This window comes from Coffea eugenioides, chromosome 10, assembly GCF_003713205.1.
Source record: "Coffea eugenioides isolate CCC68of chromosome 10, Ceug_1.0, whole genome shotgun sequence".
NCBI classification, from domain to species: domain Eukaryota; kingdom Viridiplantae; phylum Streptophyta; class Magnoliopsida; order Gentianales; family Rubiaceae; genus Coffea; species Coffea eugenioides.
In genome coordinates this window covers 36,020,051-36,041,058 of record NC_040044.1, presented here as the reverse complement: position 1 = coordinate 36,041,058, position 21,008 = coordinate 36,020,051, and the positions used below count along the sequence as shown (strand labels likewise).

Sequence of the window (21,008 nt, the reverse complement as noted above, 5' to 3'; positions counted from 1 at the left end):
TTTCCTTTAAATTTGGGGTTATCATTTTACTTATTTTCCCATATTAGAACGTTTGTCATACAGTCCATGAACATGATCATCAGTTGCTACGAGTTGTGCCTTTTTTTTTGGGGTGAGGGATCCGGCATACGAGTTGTGCTTCTTGTACGTGTCGTGGAACCATTGCGACTAAGGAAGTTTTCGGCATTGTAAATTGCTGCCTGCAGATAATTTGGGAAGCCAATGTGGGGAGTGCCAAAAGTTAAAGGACACGAGGATCATGGTTCGCTGCCGCGGTTGCGGTATATCGATGGGATATTTGGTGATATACACATTATAACATACTAGGAGGGGATCACCGCGCGATGCGCGATGCGCGATGGTAGTTTCATGTTGCCCAAAAAATGCCCAGGTTTTCAAGTGGAAATAGCATAAATCATATGAATTGCGTCTGAGCAACTTAGCTATAAAATGATTAAGTTTTTAAATAAGAAACGGTATAAGAAAACGTGAGTATATAAAAGTTTGCATCCAACATGGTGTTGAGAAAAAAGGTTATAAAGGAAAAATCGAGGTGAGTAAAATTGTAATTAATTTGTATGGTTTTGTTTCGTGTAGAGATGGGACGAAGTGTTGGCAAGCTATTCAGTAAGTGCAGGTCATAACAGTTGGTGCGATATTTAGTAAGATGGTTATGTGTAGGGAAAGACTTGAACAGGTTCTGAGAAACGTATTATGAAAAAAGTTGATGTCTAACAACCAATACATCCACCAAGAGGTCAATTAATGAACTGAATAGAGCAGATGTCGAAATGAAAGGATAGCATAACAAGTACATAGCAGCTGGAAGCCATCAATTCAGATACACAATGGTTGCTGATTGCAGCTTATCAGCAAAAGTAAAAAGTGCCAGACCAAAAGGAGTCTAAAGGGTATGCCGTGGACAAAAAACACATCTTCCATTAATACATCAACGAGACTTCTAAGAATGCATAAGAAACCTTGCAAAAATATACGATAGAATGTCAGGCACTATCTAAGAGTTAGGTGGACGCAAAACTGAATAGCAACGAGCTAGTTTAGTTTTTGCTTCTTGTTAGAGCTGCACTCTGCATTTTCATCCACATTTGGTTCAATGTTCTGGGGTTCATCAAATCTGTCAGAAAGGCGAACACAAATCTTTGACCGTTCACTGTTTTCTCCTGCGATCATAAATTTTTGACATGGCATGCTGTTCATTTGTCATAAAAGCTAAGTATATGACAGAAATCAGGTATTTGGTATTTACCTGGAGTCTCCAGCTGTACAGTGTCAACATCTTTGGCAGGGAAAGAAGAGTCATCTTCTGTTTGACTTGTTAGCTGGACAGAAGAAGTTGGATCATCAATTTCAGAGTAGTATATGATTGTGTAACGCTGCCTTGCATCTGCCAGCTGTGTTTGCACAGGTTTGATGTGGAGCAGAAATGTTTTTGATTTAAGCTCCTTGTGGACAAACTCAAGTGGAAGTTCAACATTCTGTTAAGAAAACAAAAAAACAAGAGTAAAAAAGATATAACATCTTTAGTATCAGGATCCAGCACGTAAGAACCTGATCAAAGTGCTGCATTGCTTCAAGTCCATTAAATGTCAATAGCTTCTCTGCTAATTCGCCAAATACTGAGGCTGCTATCACACCAGTGCTATCAATCAAATCGACATCAAAGCGGCATCTAAAAATGGGTACACAATATGCAGGAATTCATTTAGTGACAACGACAGCATTATATAACAGTGAACACAAAGCAACACATGAAAGGTATATTATTTAGCACCTAGGTATTGCAGGATGTTTTTCTTTGCATGAGTTACAGGTAAAAACCACTTCATAGCCTGCTGCTGTAGCTCGGCAACAGTTTTTGCAACTCATGTACCAATATTTCTGGAAGATGTGCTCAAAAGAGATCTGTGCCTTTACCCACACAGTCTAAAAGTCGAGCAAGGATGAGTATAAAAAGATTATCATAAACGAGTAAAAGTATGAAAGGAGGGTAACACTATCCAATTACAAACCTTTTGTGATGAAGTTATGTTACAAATCCAAGTTGTTTTTTGGTCTGACTTTAACGACAGCTGTGGATTATATTTAATATAGTCTTTTTTTTCGAGAAGCTCTTTAATCAGATCTGTGTTTCTCAACGCCCTGGGTGAAAGGATACATACAAAATATTAGAGCTGGTAGGCAGGATAGCATTTAGATTTTTACCTGTGTACAGAATGATGATTGAAAATACACCATACCAGTTCCTCAGTTCTCTTGCTTCTTGTATAGGGGGATCAACCAGAATTGTTGAATCAAACCAAGTACCTAGCGCGACCCCTGTATGACGAAAAGAAATGGAGAAAGATTTACAGGTGTTGTAGACGAGTATAAAAGGCTAAGTGGTAAAAATGTAAAAAATAAAATGGGGAACAAACCATTATAGTTATTCACTCTGACCCTACGAGCAATGATCACAGGATAGGTATGAAGTTTAGATAGGATTTCTGCTCCCTCATTAGTGAGAAAGCTATCCCATAGAGACAATAGGACTGTCTGTGATCTGTATTTGTAGTAAGAGGTAACAGTCACAGACCCAAAAAAATAACTGCAGAGCAAAAGGAGAGGCAATTTGAAATTATGTCTAACTTGAAGATTAAAGTCTTTACTCTTCATTAAGCAGGACAAATTTCTGAACATCTGATTGCCTTGAGTTTTTGGTTATTGTTTTCCTCTCGAGTGCACTAATCACCACTCCCAGTATGTCTATGAATAACACAGAGAAGAGGGTTACAAAAAATCTGGTTCAGAATGTAAACATAGTAAGCGTAAAGTATTGAAAGACTCACCGACTGATTTAGTTTTGTCATCCATGCACTGAACCAAATCAGTAAACTTTGAATAGCAGAATTTCACAGCCATGATTGCATCATCATCAGGAACTTCATCAATGACAGTTCTGCTACTGATCACCCACTGAATGGTAAGGTCAGATGTTTGGAACTTTGGTAGTATAGGCCTGACCTCAGCATTGGAGATTTTATACTTTTTATAAACTTGCAAGATCTGGCTCATTCTAGGAATGTCATCATTGAAGATGATTCCTTCGACCCTTGATCCCTATTTAAAGAGATGAAATTAACACAGGATTAAGAAAGCAAAAAAACAGCGTATTTAAATGATCATATCTAAAACAGAACAGCAGGTTCGACTAACTTCTGAATCGTAGAAAACAAACTTTTGCTTTCTTGTAGGTGTTCCCAATGAGTTTGTGACCTGCTGCTTTTCCTGAACAGTGATAATACAGCTCCAATTTTTCATGTGAGGCATAACATCTCGCATTGGCAGCAAGTTAGCCATCCTATAAACACATAAGTTGTTGCATAAATGAACAGCAACTTAAAGATCAAAGAACATAGTAATCTAAGAATAAAGAATCTGCATAACACCTTCAGTTAGCATAATTCAAGCAGGAAATGGTTTACTGATTTGTTAATCTAAAAATTTCAGCAAAGACGACATTTCGAGTTTTGCAATCTACTTTTGTGTCATCAAATGTCCCAGGAACAAGAAGAATTTTAACTTTAGCTGCAGTCCTAGCTCTGGACAGAGCGACATACAACTGGCCATGAGAAAAAACTGGTTCTCGTAGATAGATGCCGACGTAGTCAAGAGTTTGACCCTGCGATTTGTTAATGGTCAGAGCGAAGCAAAGTCGGACAGGAAATTACGTTCGGATGAATGGAATCCCATTTTTGTCATTATCGGGTGACTGAAGAGGTATTTTTGGAATAAAAACTCTTTTTCCCCGGTGATGACCAAAAACAATCTCAGCAGAAATTGTGTACTGCCCAAGATCTCTACATATTAACCTTGTTCTATTGCATAGACCCTCAGCTGGGTTTAAATTCCTCAGAAGCATCAGCGGGCAGTTTTCCTTCAATAGCAACTTATGAGGAGGGAGACCTTTAGGATTTTGAGAATTGAGGAAGTCCTCATAATCACTCTGGTGACGCTGATCAACAGTCTTGTCGGAGCTAATATAAGTCTGAAGGCTTCCAGGAAACTTCCTAATCATTATTTCATTAAGCTCGTCAACCGAGCTATTTTTAGGAGCAATGATGCACCTATTTATCAGGCTATAAGGATACTGGGTATAGAGGTTCAAATCTGGAAACACGCTCTCTATTAACCTGTTTATAAGAAGATTTGTTTATAATGGAAGTAAAAGAAATAACTATAACAACGAGCAGAATTTGATTGCATGTAACCAGCTAACCTGTTGAGAGATTCCTCTTTATCTAGATAAGGAATAACTATATCTGACGGTAAAGTTATTTCGCCCCGATCATCGACAGGTTCCTTCCCCTCTCCTACACTTAAAAGAAACTGTGAAAATCCTGGATCGAACATAGCTCGCATGTTTTCTGTGAGCCTGAGCTTGTGTAGTTTAGACCACAGGGGAGAAATGGGGAAGGTCGATTCTATGAGTACTTCCTTAGTTGCTTGTTCAATGACAGGTAGAGTCTGCCGAAAATCGCCGCCAAAAACGACGACCTTTCCTCCAAAAGACAATTCTGAATCCATTAAGTCTTTTAGCAATTCGTCAAATGCTTCAATTGTTTCACGTTTAGCCATTGAAGCTTCATCCCACAAAATAAGCGTAGATTCAGAAAGGAGTTTTGCAGCAGAGCTTTGCTTACTAAGCTGACAACTCTTAGTTTTCGTGAAATCAAGTGGTATCTTGAATCTCGAGTGAGCTGTCCTTCCACCAGGAAGGATTGATGCTGCAATTCCAGATGTTGCCACTGCAAGGGCAACATGGTTTTGTGAGCGTAAGGTGGCGAGAAGTGCCCGGTACAAGAATGTTTTACCAGTGCCACCGGGGCCATCAACGAAAAAAGCTTGTCCTTCCAAGGCAAAGCATGCTTTTAGGATCACATCGTAGGCATGTTTTTGCTCGTAATTTAATTTCTGAGGCAGCAACAGATCCTCAGGTGGCACTACCAAGTTTCTTTCACTCTCAATCTCTTTTGTTAACCTTTCAGCGTAACCACACGCGAAGTTATCAGAGACAAACTGGAAATCAGCAATGCTTTTGCCCATTTGTTCAAGCGAGCTGTTTATATCGTGGAGGGCTTTCCTTCTAATTTCAGGAGAAGAAAGAAAATGGGATGGCTGATGGTGGCGGTAGTCGGCAGAAAGTTCTGGTTCAAATCTTTCCCAGAGGGACCTAGGATCTGCCGGGAAACAGTACACAAGAAGAGTGGCAAATAATAACCTCAACGAGGAAGGCATCTGAAACGCTACTGCTTCCTTAAGCGTGTCCTCTATGTATGCATCAGACTGCAGAAGGCCGAAAGCCAAAGCAGCCTCTCTAAACGAGGTAAATCTCTGTCCATTAATAGTCAAAAGGTCCTCAAAAAAAGTCGGTCCAGCAATGTGAGTTAAAAGTAACCTCAAATAATATCTTTCTCCTTCTCTTGGACTAACAGTAACCATCCTACCGATCACTTTTCGACGCTTTCGCTCAGTCCACTCTTTATATTTAGCAGACCAAACAAAATGTTCAGGAAAATCTTTATAGAAGCACTTCAGATTCTGTGCTTTTATATTTGTTCTGTTCATGCAGAAAAACTGAGTCAACATTGTTTTAGAAAAATCAACCTTGCTCAGTAGTTGCAACAAGTTAGAATTCTTGTCAAAAGAAACAAATTGTTAGTCTGGAAGATGAACTTGAAGGGTGTAAACTGCTGGAGTCATTTCATTGAGCTTAAATTCATAAATGCGCCAAAAAGCTTCCGGAGGCGAAACCCATCTACCTTTCTGAAAGTCCTTTATTTCATCAACATCATTGTCTGATTCACAGGAAATAACCTTAAAGCTCACCAGATCATGTCCTTTGAAAACATATTTATACAAGTATTTCACGAGTTTAAGAGTTGAACAAATTTCCACATTGATGTGGCAATCAAATAAGGCAAGCAGGTATGGGTTGTAAGGCACAACCCATCTATTATCAAGAGTAAATCTGCGGACCTTGACTCTCCTGCCATCATCTCTTCGCCTATAATTTGGATAAGTATCCTCACCATGAGTCGTTTGAGCACAAAAATTTTTTGGATAGTGATTTTTACAGAATCCATCTCTCATGCAAGGACAAGATTTATCCATGGCTCCGCAAGGACCATGGATCATATGCTTGACAACAAGAGAATATAAGTGAGGATATCGATCTCTGTCGGGCAGCTCAGCACAAACTACTTTGTCGTATGACTTTGGATTAAGTAGCTTGTGACCAGGTTTTAAGATCAATAATAGATGGGCATGAGGAAAGCCTCGCTTCTGAAACTCGATCACATAAACGCACGCTGTAACGTCGCCAAAGATTTGTTTATTCAGAATTTCTGCTTTAAGAAGTTCAAACTTGGCTCTGAAAACTCTAGCTAGAAGGTCTGGCCGATCCTGAGGTTTTTCATGGTATTTCAAGTTTTCTTGAATCTCTTTCCATGCTGGATTGCATGTCATAGTTAGGAAGATATCCGATTTCCTGAACTTTTGGACCAAAGCCATTGCATCAAGGTAGCGACGGCGCATGTCCCTCGGGCCACCTATAAAGGAAGCTGGTAAGAAGACCTTACGACCAACCTTAGAAGCAGCAGTTTGGCCAATAGAAACACTGTCAAGAACTCCTTGCAGAGCTTCAGAGCGTATTTTGTTTTGGCGATGTCTATGAAAATCAAGCCTAGATGTTTCTATCTTGACATAACCATCAACCGAAAACTGCTGCAGCAATCTAAGAGTGTGCAACAACATCGATTCATCGTTGTCCCGTATCTGAAATCTATAACAGTAGTACTCCCTAACCGAAACAGTATCATCCTCTGATTTGCCTCGGTCAGCAGCTATAAAGAAGAAGAATGTTTTGGACAGTATTAGATGATATAAGGGAAAGGATAGACCTTGTTGGTTGTTACAAGGGAGGAATGTACTCGCCTCTCTGCTCCAAAGCAATTAACTCTGACGAGGAGTTAACTGAAGTTGGATCGATGTTGAGATCAGTCTCACAAGTGTCCCCTCCTCTCTTCCTTTTGTGAAGGCGCTTAATTCCATGGTGCCAGCCACACTCACCACGAGGGAAAAGGAGAGGGTATTGCAAAGGGTCATAACAGCCGTAGTAATACTGAATCCTATGGCTACCAGCTGAGCGAGAATAAACCTGAATATGAGCGCGCCTATCGGACGACTGATCTTCACTCTCAGTCCATATAGCTGCAACTTGCGAGGCAGTGGGAAGATTATAGAGTCGCTGGTCAAGTGAAGGATAACAATTAAGGACAATGTTTAGGTTGTCAATGTTTGGAACATCCCTAAGGCTCCTAAAGAAGCGGGCATAAGGATTATCAGAAAGAACTCGCATAAGCAATTTTAAAGTGTTTTCTCGCAGCTTATCAGAGTTACTAAGCCTCTTTGCTAATTCCTCATCGGTGTCAAAGAAGTATAACTGGATGCCAGAAGGTTTCTCGCCCAAGTGAATAAGGCCATCAAGAAAGTGGTAGACTTGGCCTTGGACACGGAAGGTATAGACACCTTTCGTGTTCTTTGTTAAATCAGCGTCATACTTCGCAGCAAATGATGTAAAGCCAAGGTTGTTGTTATAAGTACGAACATTATTTCTGAAGTGGGCACTCTCTTCATCGTTGCCAATGAACAAGCGTTTTAAATCATAAGGCATCGGAGGAGCGACGATAGAGATTTCTCCTCCCGAGCAGCAAAAGGTAGGAGGTTCCAAATGGAACCTTTTTGCTCCACAATGTTGACAATCAGGAGCATCAGGCAGAATCAGAGACGCATCAGAAATATTGGCAAGTCGAGATAGATTTGAACTCGAAGCTGTTCGTTTTGTCGCTGCAGGTTTATATTTCGGATACAAGTGAATTTATTAGCTCTGGCGCATTTTTTGGATAAAGTAGAATCCAGGTTAATGAATGGCTAAGGCGAAGCAGAAACTAATGACAACCTGATGCGTGGCTGGTAACAGTGCCAGGAGCGCTGCGTTTTTTGTTAGGGGGCCGAGAAAAAGATGGAGTAGCAGAACGATTAACTTCTCTGCTCCCTATACCCGAACAACCAGATGTTGGTTTGAACCTGGGCGCATCCTTTCTGTGAACAGGAAACACGTCTGCGTATTGCAGAAGTGAATAAGGAGGACTGCAGATCTGAATAAGCTATCTAAAACAGTCCAAACTCCCTTAGGGGGAAACGGCGAAGTAAGGGCTAAGGTTCCGGGAAACCATGCTATAAAGATGATCAGTCATTGTTTATAGCCTGGTCGAAGCAGGTCAGGAATTATACGGAGAAAATGAATATGCCAAGGCAAGGCAGTACCTGTGCAAGGATCCGGTAAAGTAGAAGCTGAAATTCTAGCAGACAAAGAATAACTTTCACAAGCAAAGTTCTCTTGGGGGCGATGGTTCAGAGTTCGTAAGAGACGAATTTAAAGAAAATGGGTCTAGTATAACTTCAGGACGTTCACTGTCCAGTAAGTGTTCATTTTCAGGTGAAAGGGACAGTGTGCACTTTTGTTTTTCTTTAGTTGGTTCAATACTGAGCTGGAAATCAGTAGAATGAACGGGGATCTTTTCTGGTTCTGCACCAGAAGACGACCCCTGATATTTTACTGGGACAAGGGCATTACAGGATGGAAGCTCTGCAGTTACGAACAAAGACAGATGTAATTTTCAAAGGTACAAGGGAAATAGTGCCAGGCAAAAAAGATAAATAAGGGTGAACGCTGGCAAACAGTGGGAGTTAAACGGGCGAAGGAACTGGACGTTAAGCAACGCTGATATACCTTGAGGAAGAGGTGTAACTTGCACAGGCATTTTTCCAGCAAACGAGGAAGAAGAACAACTGTTAAAGGAACCAGGTAGCTGTTCAGACATGAATTCTAACCCTTCTACCATCGCAAATGCATTTTCAGCGCGGAAGACAACATCTGTGCTTCCCGACGGCTGAGAATGCACAGAGGTTGGATCTTCAGAACGACATGGCATACGATAGGTATCTGGGAAAGATACACCAGTTTCGACATAGGCTAATGGAACCTTGCGAACGCGCGCAGGTAAAGCATTTCCAGCTTTCCTTGCTGCTTTTGCTTCTCTTCGAGAGCGCAGAAGCGCCGCTTTCTTCAGAGGCGGCATCTCCGCATATTTTTTGCGGCGCATAGCATTTCTATCCATCTGATGACTACACAGCTTAGCAGGGGAAAAAGAAAGACTAACGTACATCTCTAATGCATTATCATAGTGCCGACGGAATAAGGGCAAAGGAGGCAAAAGCTAAAGCAAAACTCGCAGAGCAAATAAACGCCATAACACAGGTATGAGCCAAAGGGCTCTTATAAAAAGGAAAAAACACGGGAAAGAAAGGCTAAAGCACAGGACTTATATAGCAGCAGAAAAATGAACAGAAAAGCATAAAGCAGGCAAACTGACGAGCAAGCCTTGTAACATTTTTTAAGGAATGCAACATTATAAAGCTACTTTAGGGCAGACATAATCAGCACGAAGGAGGAAAACGTTCAAGAAAACCTTGTAACATTCTAGAAGGGTGTAACAACATGGACCAAATGTTAATTGGCAAGGAACAAGGCAACAGGCAAAGCAAAAAAGGCAAGCTTATGCAGAAGGGAGAATAAGTGATGGCACCTTAACCTTAGATAGGCAGAACAATCCTTTGGCAGCCAACAATAGAGCAGGAGGAAAAAGGGCAGAACCGCCTTCTGTATTAAACAAAACAACGACAAAAAGAAAGATTAAGAGGATACAATGATAAAAGAGCTAATGAGCTATAGCACGCAAGAGAGAATGAAAGGGGAAAAGCATAAGGGAATCAAGGGGAAAGGGGTAAAAAGCATAAAACAGAAGGCGCGAGAAGCTTACCCGCACGAGCTAAGAAGCGCAGAGCAGAAGCTAAAACAAAAAAATAAATATGATTGTAAGCACCACTGACAGGAGAGAAATGGAATACTGAGCTAAAAAGATGCGCAGAGGAAATCAAAGATAAATAAAGCAATAGAAGCAGCAAAAATGGGGCGTAATGCAAAGGAAATAGCCAAGGCAACAGTAAGAGTTCAAGGGGGCATAAAAATTTAGGGGGGATAATCAAATAAGCATGACAATTCCAGACAACAAACTCACCAGGAGGAAAAAGAACGCAGGAAGGCAGCAACTCCGACAGAGGGAACAAGGGAAAGGAAAGAAATGAGCTAATAAGGCAGTGGATAGGAGCAAATAGATGGAAAGAAAGAAAAGACCAGCGAAAACAAGGCACAGTTACCGTGGAGCATAATGGCGGTAGCTGGAGGAGGCGGTCTCAGAAACACAGGAGGCTCTGCGTACATCGGAGAAACAAAGCTTCTCAGTCCTTTCAATCAGAGGAAAGAGAAAACGTCCGTTTCTGGTAGCTCTCCAAACCAGAGCTAAAACTTCTTCCCAACAAAGGACAGAGGCAAGCAATAAGCTAAGCAACAAACAACGTTGCATATGTTTTTTAAAATGAAGGGCAAAATGGTAAACCCACGCAAAGCCACATTGAGCCCATCACCTAATACTTCGCATCAATCAAACCAGCAGCAACCGCCATAAGCTTACTCAGCAAGTTAGCGGTCCTCATTTTCGTCTATCGGACAAAGAGCAGGAATTGTAGTGCTTCTCCCAGCGGACAAAAGCAAGAATCCGAAGCCCCCTCCCAGCGAAAGCACGCGAGCCTCAGGTGATGGAGGACGACCCTCCAGCGAATAAAATGCAGCCACATCAGCACAGGCACCACAACCCTTAACGAATCCTTTGGCGCTTTTACTATATAGGTAGATAAAAATTTGTAAAAATTTTGAAAAATTTACAAAATATAGAAAATGACATAAGAGGCACATTATCAAATTAAATTTACTAAATACCTACATTGTCATATATAGTTACTAATTATTTAAATAAATAATGCTTTCATTATCATAAACCTGTAGCATTAGCAATAAATGATTTTAGCATCAAGTGCTTTCTAATCCTATGTTATCTGAGATCAAAAATTAAATATAAGAATAAAATCATCATGTCTAAAATAATACAAGTCAAATCCTAGCACACAAAGGAAGTAGTGGTGTTTAGTTTAATACAATAAAAGAAACAAATACCTATCAAATTATATTATGAAATACAAAGACACAAAGAAGTAAGCATTTTCACTATATTCTCAACAAATATTTTCAGCCTACATTGATCAACTGTAGTACCCAGGTGATTGATCTCAATTTTCTAAAATAAAAAAAATAAATATCACTGAAATATTAAAATTAATGATTAATGTGCAACTTTTGAATTCTAATCAAATATAGTAAAAATATATTTTTACTTTTTTTACATTCCTATTAATATCATGTAACCATATTCAAAATCATGCTCATCTCTCTACCTATTATAGTAAGAATATGGCATTTGCACTTGATTTCCTTCATCTGAATAGGGAGAAATGGATGAACCGTATTATTCATCTCTTAAATTTGATGAAGCACTAGATGAAACATGATTAAAATATAGCAAAGGTGGTGAATTTGATCTAAATTCCTCATCTCTAGGGTAATAACCGAACCCTTGATTTGGAGTTATTTTACATTGTCCCTATATTAGTTAAATAATTATAGATGTGATGTCAAAACATTTTAATATGCATTATTTAGATAAAAATAAAATTAATTTTTTATTATCTAAATATATTAAATTTTTTTCGACCAAGTTTAATTGTACAAGATAATTTATACTTTCACAATTTGCCTACTTCAATTTTTTTGTTTAACGAAGCGGAACTTGTAAGTAAACTCTCTCTCTTTTTTTTTGCCTTTTTCTAATTAATTTATCATTTTAAGCTACATAATTGAGACACATGGAATAAATAAATTACATTTATGATCATTAAAATGTATCCAAATAATGACTATATATATTTTCCAACTAAAACTTAGATAAATGACTACTAATGCAATTAATCATATACTTAATAATATATAAAAAAAAATGCCAAAATGCATTGCATAAATTTACAAATATCTAAAGATCACATCTGAATATTAAATTCAAAAAAAATTAAAATTGAGAAACTATTTTGAAAGAAGATGCGAATCTTTTGGCCTGATACTTGAGTTTAAGATTAGGAGTCCAATCTCTTAATTACTTGGGCCAAACTTGGATTTTAAGATCTTTTAATTTATTCTTTTATTTGTTTCCGTCCCCTCCAGTACAAAAGCCCAGCTTGTCCAATTTTAGCATTGTTCCTCTCACTCCAGATTTAGCCGTCCCTTTCGTTATTTCTTTTCCCTTTCTCTTTCACTTTTTTTTTCTCCTTCGTTCTTTGGAAATTGATGTTCCCTCTCTGCAAATTTGAAGAAGTTCCCTTGCAAACTGATGAAGAAATTGATGGTACATTTTTCCAAATAATGATTCTGTGCTCTGCTTTCTCATCTTATCTTCCCCTTTCCCCTTTCCCCTTTCCCTTGCGATTGTGGCTGAAAAAGAAAAGAAGAAATCATGAAGGGAATGATAGCCTTTTGTTGGTGCAGGGCTTTGTAGTTGTATGGCAATAATTGATTTGATGCAGGCCTTTTGTATTCTGTTCATGTTTTGTTTGGTTTTAACTACCAGGGGTTCAATTTTTGGGTAAAAGTTAAAAAAGAAGAGGTGAATTATTAGGTGTTTTATTTTCTATTCATGATTTGGCCAATTCAACTCCAAGTCGACTCCGAGATTTTGGATGACATTCTACTACACGATTTTAACTTAGCCGGTCAATATCGACCGAGTCAAAGCGATTCGCATTTGATATGGAATAATCGACGATTCAGAAATCAATATTGTACCAATTCCCTCCATTCCCATTCCAGTTATGACTCAGCCAAGATGGCTAACCCTGCTAAGGATATGGAGGTAGTACTCAAAGGTATTCCACAACACATAACCTGCCAAATGAATGCAGAAATCAAGGAAGCTTTGTTCTCAATACATCCAAACAAGGCCCCGTGCTTGATGGTATGGCATCCTTACTTTTCCAAAAATTCTGGAGTATAATCCAAAAATTCTGGAGTATAATCCATAAGGATGCGGTAGGAACTAAGAAGGGGCCAACAAGCAGCAAGATTGGTATTGGCATCATGAGTAGTAACTGGAAGGATCAAGTCTCAATCAAGCATGGGCACTGCCAAGAGGATTGTGGTGCTTCACCTGAGGAATTAGCAAATGGGATCAGGTTGGCTCTAGTTAAAAGCACGCGAGCAAGGCTGCACCGAAATTCAAGTCCTAATTGACAACAGAAAATTGCTGCACAAAATCTCTAGTCCCGCTATCAATGATGCAATGCTGGCTAAAATACTAAAGGACCTGAATCATCTAAAGCAAATGTTTGCAAGTTGCACGTTCACGAGAAGCATAGAAGATAGGATTAGTAACAATAAAGTTAATAGACTAGCTCTTGTTGCTAGCTACTTACAGCATGGTATCCAATGGAAGCTTTGCTTCCCATTGTGGGATGTTGATATTAATGGTAATGCCTTGCCATTGATGACTGGAAATTGCAGAAAAAAATGCAGTTTAAGTGTGTTACAAACGTGTAATCAGGTATGTCACATATCGTAAAGGTTTTCTGGATATGTAATGCAGAAGAATTTGCAGTTCATCAAGTCTGTTGCAAATCTGCAAGTTGTTATGACCTTAGCCAACCATCTATTTGGCTAAGTTACAGGTGCAGGTCTTTTTTTAATTTTTGGTTGTTTACAAGCGAAGGTTAATCTGAGCAAAGAATGAGAAAAATGTTCTGTAACATTATCATCTCAGTTGTTCTGAAAGCACCTCCAAGAATTAGAAGTCCATAAGTTTTCTTCTTTCGCTTCAAGGGATGGTCTTCAGGATCTTACACGATGGAAAACCTACATGCCAAAAGAAATGAATTGGTACACTCAACTGTACTTTAAATCCGCAAAGATATTAAGCATGAAAAACACTTTGCTCCAATTCTCCGAATGCCCAAAGGAAACAAATTAAAACACTAGATCAAGGAAAATTAAATAGACATTGCAGCTGGTTCCTCTCTATCTGACAAGGAAATCAGCAAACCTGGGATGAAAGTCCAAGTATCAATTTGCACCCATAGGCCTCTCCTATACGGCATCATCATTATTGCAGTACCAAAGTCGCTTCCACAAAAAACTACTAAACTGGATCACTGTCCCCTGGCATGGATTCTATAACACATGATGCTACCCCTCAACTGTAATTAAGGCCTCTTTTTGCTTACTTAGCTATAGTTAATTCATTTTTTGCTAAAATGATATAATGCAATTTGCCTACCACATACTAGTCAGTCATGAAGACCAGCTTATGGTAGAAACGTGTCATCCACAAAACCTTCTAAAAGTTAATGAGCCTATATAAAGAATTAAAAGAATTTTTTCACCTACATTATTATTAAGACTACCTACTGCACCTCACTATTTACCTCACTTCTTTCAACCCATGCTGCATCAATATTTAACTACTTTATCGAAATGTAGTGATACAGCATGAATTAAATAAACAAAATCCAAGTACATTATTGATCTGGACACTATCAGAATTAGATAAGATGAAAGTAGAAAGGAATACCATACACTATGCCAATTACTAATGTAAATAGCAGCACACCAATCTCGAATACACCATCTTTATCATCTAACAAAATAAGTAGAAGAAAATATACAAAGTCGCAAACAAGACTATTACCTCTCAAAATCACATTACTACTCATCTCTGTACTGCTTACTGGAAGCACCCAATAACAACAGCACCTCTGCCCAGTGGGGTATCAGATGTATACACTCAAAATAGCAGCTGAAAATGTTCTCACTGTCATCCAATACCTCCAGTCATCAAGCTGGTGCTTCCAAATCATCACATTACAAGCTGAAACCTACACAAAAAATCTTCAACCTTAGAAGGGTAGCCAGCACTGGGAACTGAACCTTTGCAACTAAATGTATGACTCCAACAATACACATATTCCATATTGCAAACAGCAAAAGCCAATTCGCTTGTTAATTCATTATTCAGGCGTCATTAGAAACAATTCTGAGCTACGTGCACATACCTTTTTACTTATAAGCCATATTTGCACTAATAAATACAACTGATACAAATACTTCTTTCATGCTAAAAGCAAGAGAGGAATGGCACGTGAAAACACAATGGATCTGATTGACTATGAATATGCATTCAGAAGTTACATAATGTGAAGGTGCACCAGAAAATGTCAACATGGAACCATCTACTTTTCAACATCTTACCAATTGTAAAGGAAAAGAGAGGTGGGGAAGGAAGAGAGAGAGAGAGAGAGAGAGAGAGTTAAACACTCTCTCCTGCTTCTCATTCTTAAGAATCATAACTTAGATAACAGAAAGAGTCTTTAGTGTGATGAAATAGCTCAAACAGGATCTTCTTCATTTTCTTTGTGAAAAGCCTGCCTATCTAGCTCTGTTTGTGTGCTTATACTCTTCTTTGAAAAAAATGAGGGAGGGAGAGACAGAGAGAGGGAAAGACAATCTGTTCTCCTCATATAGGAAGTGAGGGGTTCACCTGCTTTATAGTACACTCCACACGAATTTGATACATTGACTGCATACATCGCGGCTTTCTTCAGATTCACACTGTTTGAAAGTTAACAAGGGGTAGTTACACTTTCAAAATAAAAATTATACCTTTGATGAGTTGATAGACAAGACATTCAGTGAGGAAAAAGATTTACCTTATTGGTTAATGAAAGCATCCACCTTTTATCAGGAGAATTCTTCTAATTGCGTAATTTAGTTGCAGATTTAATTGACTTGATAAGAAAGTTCTCCAAGCCAATCTCAACCTTTTCACTTTCAGATCCAACTCTGCAGCATCTTCATTGACTAACCACAGAAGATACCCCCAAATCTACTTTTGCTACTCTCTACAAAATTACAGCAGAAACAATTTATTCAATATTCAGTAACTGACTTGTTCAGATTATGAATCCATCGAAGGATAGCATCTCAATGATAGTAATTCTTCCAGAACCCACCAAACCTTATAGTAAGAAAATATTTTTGGTAGATGAAAATAGAAGCCAACATGTCCAAAAGAACTTTAGTCACGATGATAAATATCTAAAGAAGTAAGCAGAATAGAATAAAATATAAATGGAACATTAACTTCTGATCAAATATGATGAAAACTAGATTTCAACCAACTGGAATTTTTAAAACCTAAAATATTACTGCCATCTACCATAAATTCCAAATTGTTTAGGCTCATAGTAGGAGGAAAACATAGATAAGCTTGACACACAACTAGAAACTAAAGGAGAACATCATAAAAAATCAAGGGGATAGTTAGTTGCTTGGCAATATGTTGCTAAACAAGAATCCTACCACAAATTCAAAGAAAATGCTAACCAACATATGATCAAATAATCAACTCACATGGTATAAAAATTGGAATAGTTGCTTCTTTGGGTTTTTATTTGCTGCAAAGAATACAGTGTCCATATTTTGAATATTGAATCATATCCCCAGCTTTTGGTATTTTATCACCTGCGTTTCCAAAGTAGCATTATTGTAAGAGAACATATCGAGCAGTGGTAACTTATTCAGAAACAAAACAATAATATCTATAACTTCTCTACGTTAATCCATTTTATTTTTTTTAATAGAAGACATGTTGATAAAGAGCTAGAGAGACCTTAAAAAAATCCTTATCCAGAACAGTACAGACAAGGACAAGACCCAAAAAGGAGAAAAGAAAACAAACACCAAGAAAAGAAGTTCACAAAGAAAAGTATAAGACCCACAAAAACAAAAGAAAATAGGTTAGTACAACCAATTGTAAGCATGTGCGCGCGCACAAGAGAGTGAGAGGTGCAAGTGGAGCTAAACAAATACATTCTGGGCACATTTAAGATCGTATGGAATCAGGAACTACTAATAGTCTTTGCTCTCAAATAGGCTAGGGTAACCATTGAAAATGACCAATATAAAACATGTGAGAATCTTGGAAACTTAGTGTGCCAAAACTGGATCTTTTTGCAGGACACCCTACTTTATAAAGCAGTCAGAAAACAATATTAAATTATCTCCATAAGCAATGTCACACATGGAATTTTTGAAAGTGGGTTCCATTTTTCTTGTTTCTCTCCCCTTTGGAGATCATGGCACCATTTGGATTGAAGGAAAGGAAGGGAAAAGAAGGGAAAGGACACCAATGGAAAGGAAAGGAAAGGAGAGTAGAGGAAAGTGGCATTCATCCATCTTGTTTGGATCAAGTATGGAAGGGAAAGGGAATACTGAATTTTTGTTTGGATTGAAGAAGGAAAACAAAGGAAAGGAAAAGATCAAGTGTTAATTTACTGGAAAAGATAGAGAAAATGATCTATTAAAAAAATTTAATTATTTCAATTAATTTGGTTTCATTTCCCTCCATTTCCACCTACTTTTGGGCAAAAACCATAACTCAACAAAACAACTAGACCCTTTCCCTCCCTATCCTTTCCTTTCCCTCTTCAAAAATCAATCCAAACAACAAAAACCAAATCACTCCAATTCCTTTCCTTTCCTTTCCCTCCCATTCCTTCAATCCAAGTGCTATGGGGCTAACACTAAGTGGCTTAACTAGTCTTATTTTCTGCACTTCTCTCTCATGGGCATATGCCACTTTTCCTTCAGGCAAACCAGTAACTGCTCTTCCAATACAAAATGCGAACCTATGCACCTTTTATGCAGTAGGTATTTCATACTCTTCATGCTACATTTACAAAAATAGTCAGGCTTAAGTTGTAAAACATTTCCTGATAAATGAACATCCAAGTGCAAATTCAGTTTGCTTTACTTTCACCTCATGAAACTCAAACTCCAGAAGTGCATTTTATGTTAATTAATTCCATTAAGAGAGTAGAGTCCTGTATATGTTTAAAAAGGAAAAAAGAGAAAAAAAAAAAGAAAAAAAAAAAAAGAAAAGCAAAAAGAGCATGATGTATAAATGCACTGATACAGTGAAAATTGTAGCCAACTCCATAGCCATTACTATACAAACTTTCCTTAACAATCTTAAACATGGGAACATTTACCTATTAATTTGAGGTAGTAAGAGAGTTCAGAGGAAAAAACTAACAGCAATTAGTCACCTCATTTTGGAAGATGAAAAAGGTTGACGACGAAACGAGATAATCTTATTGCTTTACTCTTTCACCAGGTGAGATGGTTTAACTTTTTTCATCAACAAGCGCCTTCTGGTTTTTCAGGTTTGTACATTTTGAACAGCATATTGACCTCTGACTGGGAAAAGACCTCTTCTAGTCATCTCATTCTGCAAGAAAAGAGCTTCATTAACGTCACCAAGCTCGTGATATTTCCTGATAAGGCAACCATATATGATCACGTCAGGAAGGACACCATTTTCAATCATCTCGTCAAACAAATTCCTTGCTCGTTGTATGTCACCACATCTTGAGAGTCCTGATATCAAAGTAGTGTAGGCATGAAGATCAAGCTTCAAGCCAGTTTCAACCATTCTGTTCCGCAATTCCAAGGCATCCTCAACCTTTCCACTTTTCAAATTTCCATCCATCAAAGCCGTATAAGCAATTTTATCTGGAAATATACCCTTGTCAATCATTTCATCAAACAAACTTTTAGCATCCTCAATACGTTTACTTTTGCACAGGCCATCAATAAGTGCTGTGTAAACTACAACATTAGGTTGCAAACCAATCTGCTGCATTCTACTAAAACAATCAACTGCCTCTTGTATAGATCCCAATCTGCAATAACCATCAATTAACACACTGTAGGTCACAATTGTTGGGGAAATTCCTTTTCCCTTCATTTTATCAAGTAAACTGCATGCCTCAGCAGATTTTCCTGCCTTAAAATATGCATCAACAAGTGTAGTGTATATCACATGATTCACTTTGACACCATGGCCCTTCATTTCATTAAGTAGACGCTTGGCTTCATCCAAATTCCCTTGACTGCATACACCCCAGACAATAGTTGCATAGAGGAATAAGTCATGTTCAATTTGGTTTTCTTTCATTTGATTCAGAACTTCCATAGCATGTTCTATCCTGTTAGCTTTTATATACCCATGAATAAGAGCTGTATATATCTTCTCATTTGGGATTATCCCATCTTTCTCCATTGCAATGAAAACTTCCTCTGCTTCCTTCATCTTCCCTTCTTCACAAAGGCCGTCTACCAATACGGTGTAAGTAACAATGTTCAACTTGCATCCCATTTCCAACATCTCTTTGAGTAGTTTTAAAGCATCATCCAATTTACCTGCTTTACAATTTGCATCAATTAAAGAAGTATATGTAAATTCATTAGGAGTAAGACCAACTCTCCACATGTCCAGATAAAACTTGAGAGCCTGTTGCAATAGTCCTTCTTTGCAAAAAGCATCAACAAATGTGCTATAAGTTACCGTATCAGGTTTTAAACCACTGTCCTTCATCTGACGGAGAAAATCAAATGCTTTTGGCATTTTCTCTGATTTACAAGAACAATTAATCAATGTATTATATGTAATCACATCAGGGGGACACCCAGCATCTTTCATTTCTTCATATAAACCAAACACATCCTCCAAATGGCCAAATTTTCCATATCCATCTAAAAGAGTATTGTAAGTAATAGTATCTGGACTAACACCCATCTGTTTCATCCGTGCAAACAACCTTTGTGCTGTTTCCAAGTCCCCTTCTTTACAGAAAATATCAATCATAATATTGTACGTATATACCGACAAAACAATCCCAGCGTCAATTACATCTCCAAAAAACTTATTCGCCATGATTGCATCATCCTTCTTAGAAAGCCTATGCAAAAGATGATTACAAGACCGTAGCTTTGGAAGAACTCTATACCCTCTCATCCTCAAAAAGCATTCGCTTGCTTCCTCAAGCAAGCCTAACTCAACAAAAACACTAAACAATGCGTCAAAAACTCCATAACCGGGAAAGCAAATATTCCTTGTCGCCCACAAAACATCAACTATACTGCAACAAGGGGACACCTTGTTGCCATTATTTAAACTAACCAATTCTTTAAGAACATAATTGGCTTCAGAATAAAACTTAGAACAGAACAAAATGTGGGCAATTATACAATAATTTTCTGTAGTATGACAAAATTTATCCTGGGTTTTTGCCCAGTGGAACAACTTCAGAGCCAATGTAGGTTCTTGCTTCAACTCAACCAAGATTCTGGAAACCCAAATGGGAGCTAAAGCAGATTTAAGCAATTCCAATATCCTAAAATCATCCCATCTACCTTCATTCACAATTTTCCTTATCATTTCCTTGTCAAATCCTTTATCATTTAATCTACCACTAGAACCAGCAGCTTCTGAGGAATATGGGCTTTGAAAAAAGCAATAAAAACTGGTGACCAACATCATGAATTCCCGTGAAAAAGCACAAGATGAAGGAATCAAATGCGGGGCAGAGTGCAATCTTACTGGGTAAGAATGAGCTTTTCTGATGAATTTGATGCTGCCCAAAAGGCTGCGGACAATAATTAACATGGCTACACCAATAAAGCAAATCAAAACATCTTCAGTCATTGCTTCCGTTGAGATATTAAACCAGCAGCTTTCATTTCTGCATACGTTTTCTTTCTTCCCTTCAAAACGCAAAATCAGAATTTTGAATAATGATGGAGAAAGGGAGGGTTTTTAGGGTTTATGATGCACTGCTTTTTGATGGAAGAAATCAAGAAAATTGTTGAAGAAAATGGTCGGCACAAGGAAATCAAGAAATTGGGTGTAAAATGCGGCCCAAATTTTCATTGGGCCAAATCCATTTCCATAAAAATATGGGTTATCGCGTTGTGCTTATTGGGCCTAATCAAGTTTTCTCCAGTTAGGTTAAGTAGCTTCCAAAGTTTTAGCTTTTTTCCCTCTTTCTGTCCT

General features: G+C 38.2%; 2 protein-coding genes across 2 annotated transcripts; both read right to left on the bottom strand.

Moving 5' to 3' along the window:
• Nucleotides 1-5,715: 5,715 nt before the first annotated feature.
• On the bottom strand, nucleotides 5,716-10,644 carry LOC113750770. The gene is made up of 9 exons (XM_027294713.1): nucleotides 10,613-10,644; nucleotides 10,339-10,521; nucleotides 9,942-10,033; nucleotides 9,708-9,781; nucleotides 8,852-9,338; nucleotides 8,606-8,707; nucleotides 8,018-8,179; nucleotides 6,994-7,905; nucleotides 5,716-6,902 (listed from the first exon to the last, which is right to left on the bottom strand). Exons 1-9 carry the CDS (start codon nucleotides 10,642-10,644, stop codon nucleotides 5,716-5,718), a joined length of 3,231 nt encoding a protein of 1,076 aa, XP_027150514.1.
• A 2,931-nt stretch (nucleotides 10,645-13,575) lies between these two features.
• LOC113748815 (putative pentatricopeptide repeat-containing protein At2g02150) lies at nucleotides 13,576-20,720 on the bottom strand. The gene is made up of 6 exons (XM_027292384.1): nucleotides 18,220-20,720; nucleotides 16,523-16,633; nucleotides 15,820-16,011; nucleotides 15,651-15,721; nucleotides 14,802-14,988; nucleotides 13,576-13,969 (listed from the first exon to the last, which is right to left on the bottom strand). The coding sequence occupies exon 1, from the start codon at nucleotides 20,658-20,660 to the stop codon at nucleotides 18,333-18,335; it is 2,328 nt and encodes a 775-aa protein (XP_027148185.1). The 5' UTR covers nucleotides 20,661-20,720; the 3' UTR covers nucleotides 13,576-13,969; nucleotides 14,802-14,988; nucleotides 15,651-15,721; nucleotides 15,820-16,011; nucleotides 16,523-16,633; nucleotides 18,220-18,332.
• Nucleotides 20,721-21,008: the final 288 nt, after the last annotated feature.